This window comes from Anolis sagrei, chromosome 5, assembly GCF_037176765.1.
Source record: "Anolis sagrei isolate rAnoSag1 chromosome 5, rAnoSag1.mat, whole genome shotgun sequence".
NCBI classification, from domain to species: domain Eukaryota; kingdom Metazoa; phylum Chordata; class Lepidosauria; order Squamata; family Dactyloidae; genus Anolis; species Anolis sagrei.
The window spans coordinates 82697163-82707139 of record NC_090025.1 but is presented as its reverse complement, the minus strand read 5'-3'; the positions used below and the strand labels follow the sequence as shown (position 1 = coordinate 82707139).

At 40.0% G+C, this 9977-nt stretch overlaps 1 protein-coding gene across 1 annotated transcript; it reads right to left on the bottom strand.

Annotated features, from left to right (window-relative positions):
• Window positions 1-227: 227 nt before the first annotated feature.
• LOC132776578 (polycystin family receptor for egg jelly-like) lies at window positions 228-8078 on the bottom strand. Its single transcript, XM_060778389.2, has one exon. The coding sequence runs from the start codon at window positions 7968-7970 to the stop codon at window positions 228-230; it is 7743 nt and encodes a 2580-aa protein (XP_060634372.2). The 5' UTR covers window positions 7971-8078.
• Window positions 8079-9977: the final 1899 nt, after the last annotated feature.

The following is a 9977-nucleotide window of genomic DNA, read 5'->3' as shown; positions in this document are numbered from 1 at the left end:
TAGATGAGCTTTAAGTCTACGAAAACACACGCCACAATTTCTTTAAGTTAGTCTCTAAGCTGCTACAATATGCCTTTGTATACTGAGAGGACATTGAAAATCATCAGAGGTGGAAACAGTGATGAAGTAAGGGAATGGAATACACTCAAGACAGTATAAAAACTCAACGGAGATCAGTTTGTGACAGAATTATGATCACATTTATTTAATGTTTATCACTACCTTTGTCAAACAGAAAGATAAATCATTTTCTTGCCCTCTATCCGTGTGGTTTTTAGCCCTTGTTTATCACCCGTAGCTGTAGGCTTTCCAAAAATAAAAGTGTTGGTAACGTCGCTGTCACTTATAGATGATTGTGGCTGGCTGAGGGAAAGCCACATACGTCGAATCTTCAGAGCCACAAAGTTTATTGCTTCAGCTTCATCAGAATGTTGTTCATAGACAGGGTGTTTCATTGACATGTAATTAACGATTATTAGGGCTCTCCATAAATTGTGACATATAAATAATATTACAAATGTAAACGACGCTCGGAAAAATAGCCCTAAACTTTTATCAGCTATAATGCCAGTCCTTCTAAGGCCAAAAAAGGAGTATGAAAATACAGTCTGGAGAGAATGAAGCAAAGTATTATAATTCCACTCACTTTGACCATATATGAGATAACCAAATATCATATATGCACAAAACATCAAACCTGTGAACACTGTCATATAAACAAACTCAGGAAAGGCAGCTGACATAGCTTTTTCTGCCAGCCGCATTTTGTACAAAAATCTGAAATAGCGGTATGGTTTTAAAACCAGAAGGAAGGTCAAAACACCTGCAACCATCCTATAGAGCTGATCAATTTGAGAAACTACATGAAAGGCAATAAAATCTTCTGGGTTTTGTAAATGACGCTCTAACAAAGAGCGGGCCAACTTAAATTTTAGTGCAATTAGCAATATAAAAAACAAGCAGATTGTTTTTATTGCAAAATTAATTAAGTTAGTTGCTGTTTGGAGATAACCTATCCTTTGTTCACGCAGCATGTGAAATTCATCAGCAAGATAAAAAACAAGAATATATACTATAATTCCATATACAATCAACTGAGAGTTGCTTTGATAGTGAAAAACAGAGAGTTTATAAGAATTAACAGACAAACTTGCATTAACAACGCCCAGATCACTAGTCTCAAATATGATAGTAATGCTACAATACAGATCTACATCTGGATTAAATGTTGTTAATTCAAAAATCACTGCCCAGGTCAACTCATCAAGCCAGCTGTTCTTTTCCAAATCAATCAGTCTCAGTGTTGTATTGGGTCGTTGCTCTTGTGGAAAGAAATAAAAAGAGTATCCTCCAGGTCCATATGCATTTAAAACACCATATGACTTATATTCCCACTGGTCAATGTCAGATTCATATGAAAATCCTTGAAAATCGCTGACTTGAGTTGAAACGTGCCCAATGGCTGGGTTGAGCCATGATCCAAGGTAGTCACGCTGATCTTCTGCATCGGTATTATAATCAGGGCGGCAGTGGCTTTTACTAATCATATAGTTATTTACAAAGCTGTTTGGAGGAAAGCATGTTTTTTCAGTTTTCTGTGCCCTTATTTGCCTCATTCTGGGTAAACCGAGTATTTTGGACCAAGATTCTGAAAGATAAGTTGGTTGATAGTCATTGTGCATCAGTGGCACAAAGACATTGCTCATCCACACGTAAATTTGTTCCAGCTTATTTATTTTTGACAGGCCAGGGGAAAACGTGTCACGTATAGCTTTATTGTAATAAAAGCTAGTTGTGGGATCTGTGGAATAAGCAACAGATAAAATGCAGGATGAGAAAAGAAGGTGGCAGATTATATCCTTTATAAAAACAAAAGCGAGATGTTGAGCTTTCACTTTTTTCTTCAAGACAATCAGTTCATCCTCCGTTAACGGTTCATATTGCTTGCTGCGCCTGAGTCTGAGAAGCTCATGATGAATCTTTTTAAAGTCTTTCTTATCGATATTTACTTGGACCAGCTTCATCTGAAAGTACTGTTCTCTGGTCTTCCAGGGGATGTTTTCACAGTATTTAAGAGTAATAGTACTCACTGCTGAGATAAGACACAACTTTAGAGTTTGCAACAAAAATACACTCTCAAAAAAAGATGTCATGGACGCTATAAACCATTCCATTGAAGTTGTATAGCCATAGGACAAACCGTATAATATAATGATAAATGACGAGACTCCAGATATTATAAAGACCAGCACCCAAGCGACATATCTCCACCACCATGCAAATTCTGGTGTTTGAAAAAAGAATAAGAACTCCGTATGCACTGTTGTGCGTTCTGCCTCAGCTGCTCCTGCATCCTTGTCTGTCACATCATTATTATTAGCATTGGTGTTTGAAATTTTTGTATGCTGCCTTTTCATGCTCAAAGTTTCAGGACTCGATGAAGTTTCAACAGTCGAGAGAGTTTCAGACAAAGAGGGGGGATTTGCTTTTAGCCCACTCTCACCTTTGGTACTTACCGAAGGTTTATCTTCTGAGTATTTAAATAACCATGTTATAGTCAATTGCATAGGGATGGAAAACAAAGCAGTCACAAATCCAATATAGAGAGATTTCAAAAGCCGTTGTTTTCTAGACTGAAGTTCTTTTTCCTCTTCAGCACTGAAGTACATGATATTGAATAAGAGATTAATGAGCATGATTACCAAGCAACAGGATACCCTTTGCACCCTGGTGAAATTACCAGTAACAAACTGAGAAAATACTGAGAGCCATATGTGGGTCTCTTCCAAGTCTCTGGCAAGGGATATAAAGAAGTAATCCATTTTATTTAAGCTTGAGCGTTGGTGTTTAGCAGGAAACAATCTTTCTATTTTACCATCAGCCTTGCCAAGACCTAACCAGTTTCTACATATGAACAGCCAAGATTTTTTAGTTTGCACATTGTATACTTTGACTCGGCTTAAATACCAGTTAGGGGATGAACCGCCATTATTGTGCCAGACATGAAGGGACAAAATTTCCCCTAATTCATATCTAGTCGTTAGAAGAAAGGTGTCAACGGACGCACGGAAAAGAGTTGGAAACTGGGGGTGCTTTATGCAATGTATATCACTAACACCTTTCTCACCTGTCAGTTCAACAAAAACATCTGCTGTAGTTCCTGATCCTAACCGACTTCCTGTATATATGGTGATCAAATAACGCACTTTGTGGTAGGGGTCATTGTCTGGCAAGACCAGTATTTTGTTTTTCCTTTTCAGGTCAGCTTTATCTTTGATTGTAGCCCAGGTACTACAAAAGATGTAGCCGGCAAAAATGGAAAATACTGTAAACAAAGTAACTGGATTTGAGTCAAATTCTGCTAATACGACCTTTTTAATATCCAAAGGATTTGGGAACAAAGCAAATTTGCCAGCCAAAAATCTGATGTGAGGATCAGAATCAATTAATAATTGACGACTGGTTGTTGTAGTCGTCGTTGTATTACGCTTTTTTGCTTTACAGATACAATGTATCTTGGACCAACTCGTGTGAGAGCCAAGTCTACAAGTTCCTTCTTCCCACTGGTTCTGAATGCCATTCAAAACTAGACAGTCTGCTGTAAAAACAGCAATGCGCACAACTTTGGCAGTTCGATGCTTCACAATTGGTTCGGACTGTATTACAACTGAGATGTTCCACTTCCTTCCTTTATTTCCAGATAAACCGCTAAGCAGTGATTGAGGAAGACAAAGCATATATGGCGCCGTAACTGCACACTCAGTGGTGGCAGAATCCATTTGATGTGGTATTGGTTCTTTATCCGGGAAGGCAATGTAAGATGCAATGGGAGGGTGGCTGACATTGAGTCCCGGGTAGATAGATACATTGAATGTCACCTCAATGTCACATAGGATCTGGATGAAAACATGTTTGGAACCTTTCTTTATTTCAATATTGAAGCCACCAGTTGTTTTGTAGAGTTTTTTATCAGGTCCTATTGTCAAATTAAAAGCGGCAGATTTCTTATTGTTATTATCCATAATCAACTCTGTTACCTCGGGGTTGATCCCTATAACGTCTCCATTGGCTGCGACTCCTAACATTTTGAACCCATTCACTACTGTGTGAATATCTACTGAATTTGGCAACCAAAAGAAGGGATTCTCCTTAAATACATAATGGAGAGTGGAAATTACAGCATCTGCTGGTAATTCAGTGTGATTCAGTTTAAGATGAAAACAATTTCTACAATGTAGTCTCGGAGATATTTTTTTAGAAAGTTCCCACTTTTCATTTTTCCATAAGCGAATAGACCAATCTTTGGCTTCTATGCTAGTTTTACGTTCGCCGGGAACTTTTCCCTGTAAGACTAGGTCTGCCACTATTTCTGTCACCTGAATTGCTTCTTTAACTGCATTTATATTGGCGTTCCTATGGTTCAAGAGAGACGCTCTCACTACATTAGACAATCCAGTAAATATACCATTGCTAATTATTTCTGCTTCCTTGGAACCTAAGTCTTTGTCCCTGTGTCTTTTTAGAGCTTCACTGGCTTCTTTTAGTTTTCTGACCGCAAGCACTTGTAACCCCCTTCCAATTTTATTAACATTCTGTGTTATTTGACAAATAATTGATACAATTTGGTTTATCTTCCCTACTTCATTCATTGGAATCCTGGAAGATGCATTAAGGAGGATTTCCCGTAAATCATTTTTTGAGTCATATGTAGGTGGTGAAGCTTCAATATCATTTAATACAGAAGATGCCACATATATAAGGAAACCAGTACTAAAGTAATCTTTCATTTCAAGATAAGAATTTATCCCACTAGTTAAATTATGCAGTACGCTCAGAATAATATCAGCTGGCTTACTTCTTCTTGGATCATGAACAATTGCCTGAAGAGTTACTTGAGAAAATGCGCCATAGGCATCATATACTTGGACGCTTATTTCCAATACATATTTTTTAGATGGTGTGCCACTTGGCAGGAATGATGGAGGAGTTTTGTGGTGATGACCGGTGTACAATACTGTTCCAAATGTATTATTCTGTAGAGAAGATACATTAGTCATTTTTGTTAAATCAGAATGTACTATCACTTTATATGTAAGAGGCCCATCTTTGTCCTCAAAGCCAGTACAGTGGATGACAAATTTTGTGAGGAAGGCTGTGCCTTCCTTTGGATAAATGTTGCACTTTCCAGTCTGGGGTGGAGCATTTACATAGAATGAATATGTGTAAACAGCTGAGGATTTTCCCTGTGAATTTACTTTGAGACGAAGAGCATAGAATCTGTCCGTCATATATCTGAATGCTAATGGGTTTATATGTATGGATGGATTTGACCTCCCAGTTGTAGTTTTAGAAGCCCAGTCAAACTGCATTTCCCTGGAATTTGCTGAAAGAAGGGTCCAAAAGTAAAGTGGTTGATTTTTTCCACAATTTAGACATCTTGCAGACAGAACAAAACTTTCTGTTACTTTTATAGTTTTCTCACAATTTTCAACACAGGTGATGTTCAACACTGGTACAGAACCATGGAGTACATGAACTGTTTGGAGTGTGTGCGCTGATCTATTCTGCTTCTGAATTCTTAAGATAAAATAGTATTTTGTGTTTTCTTGAAGTGTGTTGGGCTCCACTATTTGAACGGGATCAATGGAAGGTGTCCAGGTTAAATCAACCTGTGCTGGGTGGCATTTTTCATTGGGACTCAGCCTCATTGTTGAATAATCTAATTCCCGTTTTGTGCAGTACCAGTTAAATGTCATTCCTTCCAGGGGATTGTGTGAATCAGGATCAGATGAGGAAGATCCATCCAGAGCCCAACGATCAGAAACACCAACCATCCGGAAGGGTCCTCCAATTATGTTTGCTACTAAATCACTTTCGAGAATTTGGAGTAATATTGAATCTGACTCAGTGATGTTTATATTATATGCAGGTAGAAAAACTGTCATGGTCACATTAACATGATGAAAGCCATAATACAAAACATTCCCGGGTATGTAAAATATTACGCTATCTGTAGTTATTTCATCAGGTAGCTTGAGAGGATGTGTCCAGTCAGGAATAGACAAAGCACTTTTAAGGCTGTAGATTTTCCAGAGTATATGTATAACTGAACTTGTCCTGCAGTCTGCTTTTGCAATTGATTCCAAGCGAACTGCTGACACTCTCCTGTATTTTATGACTGACTCAAACAGATTTGGTTTATGGATGGTAGCAATCAGGTTATAACAGTAACTTTTTTGACAGGCCACATTTAACTCCCTGATTTTTGAAGAGTAAGTGTTGACCGTGGCTTTGAGAACAGCATGTACAAGCCCACTTTTTCTGCAGTTCACTTTTGCTACAAACCCTGCATACAGGGAAGGTTTGAAGAATGAAACAGAGTGAGAAAGAAGGCGAGTGGCATTTTTCACATGATTTCCATAAGTGTACGTGTAATTCCAAAGGAGGTGCTCCTTCCTAGAATCAAAAAGTTGCAAATCAAAGATCCATTCACACTGCAGCTGCGGATGTTGTGTAGGAATAAACCATAAAACATAGGCCAAACTCTCATCAGTAGAATGTCCATTGAAAATCTGAACTTCGGTATCCTTTTCTCCTAAAGCCTTGAACAAAGTCTCCCTTCGGTTCAGGTATAAGTGCATGCTGAACCGGTACCACTGAGGTTGTATAAATTCAATGATGAGTAGGTAAGAGAGGCTCTGCTGCTGATAAAAAATATAGTGAAAGCTAGAGTTCCCACCACTGGCACTGGTATTCTTTCTTGCTTGGGTAGAATAGTATAGTCCCAAAGCATGACTGAAAATGTAAGTGCCTGCTTTTGTTCGTTGTGGGTTGAGCACGAGGTAAGTTGGGTTTGCATTGTTTGCTCTGAAAATCACAGTCTGATTAGAAAATCTGATTTCCCCCTTGAGCTGTCCAGATATTTTCTCGCTAATACGAAAATAGATGCTGGCCATCACTTTGCCCCCAGAATTCCATGATTTGGGAGCTGCACAGAAATCACTTTGTAGAGCAAAAGGATTATAATTGTAGTGAGGAGACCATTGGTCCAGTCCCTGCACATCTATCAACGAGTAAGCCATTATTCTGGGACTAAGGGGTTGGAGAGTCCAGGAAAGGTTGACAGTCCTGTGAGTAAGACTGAGCAATGTGGAGGAAGCGCTAAATACATGGAGCAGAGCAGGCTGCACATACACGTTGAGACTGCGTCTGAGGTGAGGCCCATTCTCAATATGGAGTGAAGCAGTGTAGACTCCACGGTGTGGATAACGCACTGTTACATGGTAGTTATAATATGATGCACATCCTTGGTGCAATTTTGCATAGGGATAAAGAGTGGGTGTGAGTGACTCATTGTGCTGGTTGCTGGGAATGAGATGGTCTACAGGACTACCCCCGGGACTCTCGAAGCGGTAGTTCCAGGTGACACTTTTCAGGCGTGCACACCAGCCTAGCTGCACTGGTTGCCATTCCCGGATGGGAAGTGTCTGTGGTGAGAGGAGGAAAAGATGGACATCTTGCTTAGAAACTTCAATGGTCAAGTTGTTGTAAGCACAAGTGGGTAAATAGCACCAGGCTGATACGCATTGCACTGTGATATGACTAAAGTCCTGGGGTGGATGAGGGCCTCCTTCATCTTGGCCCATATCTATTACCACCTGACCTGACCAGTGATTTGTATTCTCTAGCAAGTTGGAATCCCGGTACCACCTACAATGGGGAGGGACTTGCACGCCTGGCTTCCCAACCTTGATATCTAAAGACAGTCCTCTGTTTCTTGAATACTTCAGCTCAATTTTCCCAGCCCAGATACATGAGATATGATGTTCAGTGTCATGCCTCTGATAGACTCGTTGTTGTGGATCTGTGCAGATGACCAACAGTGGAGGTGGCAAGAAATGAATGGGCGCAGCTGTTGTATAACAAAAAGAGTACCTCAGGAAGAAGATAAGGAGCACAGGGCAATGCATCTCTAGTGCAATGGTTCAGAAGCAACAGCTGTTTAGCAGTATCACCAACAGATCTATGGTTTTAATTCTAGAATCTTTCTGCTGTTGCCCCAAGCAACTGGCCCTTCCGTAGAAGTCAATTTCTTTATATTTCTTGATATTATTAGCTGTCTAGTCCTTTCTCTTCATGACCTATCAGCACAATTTAATTCATTAACTTCTCCATATTTACCCATTTTTTCCGTATACTGTATTTCCAATAATCTTTGGATTTGAAATGCATCATAATAAACTTCCAAACTTGGGAAGTTAATAAATAATATTAAAGGGAATGGAAGAGGAGAGAGGAAACAGAACTTAAGGAACCCTTTAAAGGAACAGTAAAAGTGTGGGGAAAAAAGAAAGAAGAAGTTAAATCCAGGCAATGAGAATAAGATGGCAACTATATGGCAAATGAATTATAATAATGATGAAATTATAGGCAGAACATTGAGACTGATTGAAAGTAGAGGGAAAAGGTTAGTAGAGGATCTATATACAGAGGATGGAAACCCCGTAGAACAAAAAGAAATTCAGAATTATTATTATTATTATCCGAACGTATCTCCGCCTATGAACCCACCAGGACTTTAAGATCTTTTGGGGAGGCCCTGTTCTCGATCCCGCCTGCATCACAGGCACGTTTGGCGGGGACAAGGGACAGGGCCTTCTCAGTGATGGCCCCCCGGCTGTGGAACGCCCTACTCATGGACATTAGAACAGCCCCCTCGTTAATGGTGTTTCGAAGAAGACTGAAGACCTGGCTGTTTGAACAGGCGTTTGGATAAACAGTGCTATGAATATAATGAATATAGGAAAACGGAATTACGGATGACGAGTTGGATCACGATTCTAGTTACGAGATGTTAATGTGTTGTCTATTGATGTGTAATTACTCAGTATATTACGCTGTTGATTGTTTTTAAATAGTGTATGTTGTTAGTATTGAATTCTTGCTCTTGTTGTTAACCGCATTGAGTCGCCTACGGGCTGAGAAACTGCGGTATACAAATAAAGTAAATAAATAAATAATAATAATTATTATTCAGTTCTTGTGGGTTTTTTCGGGCTATAGAGCCATGTTCTAGAGGCATTTCTCCTGACGTTTCGCCTGCATCTATGGCAAGCATCCTCAGAGGTGAGGTCTGCTGGAGCTGGGGAAAAAGGGGTTTATATATCTGTGGAATGACCAGGGTGAGACAAAGGGCTTTTGTAAGTTGGGCTAGGTGTGAATCTTCCAATTGACCACCTTGATTAGCATACAATGGGCTGACTGTGCCTGGAGCAAACTCTTCTTGAAGGGTGATTAGGTGTCCCTGCCAGTTTTTCTCTCTGCTGTTTTTGCTGTTGCAATTTTAGAATTTTTTAATACTGGTAGCCAGATTTTGTTCATTTTCATGGTTTCTTCCTTTCTGTTGAAATTGTCCACATGTTTGTGGATTTCCATGGCTTCTCTGTGTAGCCTGACATGGTGGTTGTGAGAGTGGTCCAGCATTTTTGTGTTCTCAAATAAAATGCTGTGTCCAGGTTGGTTCATCAGGTGCTCTGCTATGGCTGATTTCTCTGGTTGGAGTAGTCTGCAGTGCCTTTCATGTTCCTTGATTCGTGTTTGGGCAATGCTGCGTTTGGTGGTCCCTATGTAGACTTGTCCACAGCTGCATGGTATACGGTAGACTCCTGCAGAGGTGAGAGGATCCCTCTTGTCCTTTGCTGAACGTAACATTTGTTGGATTTTCTTGGTGGGTTTGTAGATTGTTTGTATGTTGTGTTTCCTCATCAGTTTACCTATGTGGTAAGTGGTTCCTTTGATGTATGGCAAGAACACTTTTCCTCTGGGTGGATCTTCATCGTTACTCTCGTGGCTTGTTCTTGGTCTTGCAGCTCTTCTGATGTCTGAGGTGGAGTATCCATTGGCCTGGAGAGCCCAGTTGAGGTGGTTCAGTTCATCTTGGAGGAGGTGGGATGACCAGGGTGCTCTGAGGATGCTTG

What these genes read in the sequence shown, in the direction of transcription:
- LOC132776578 (XM_060778389.2), bottom strand. Translation starts at nt 7,970, where the DNA reads ATGCATTGCCCTGTGCTCCTTATCTTCTTCCTGAGGTACTCTTTTTGT.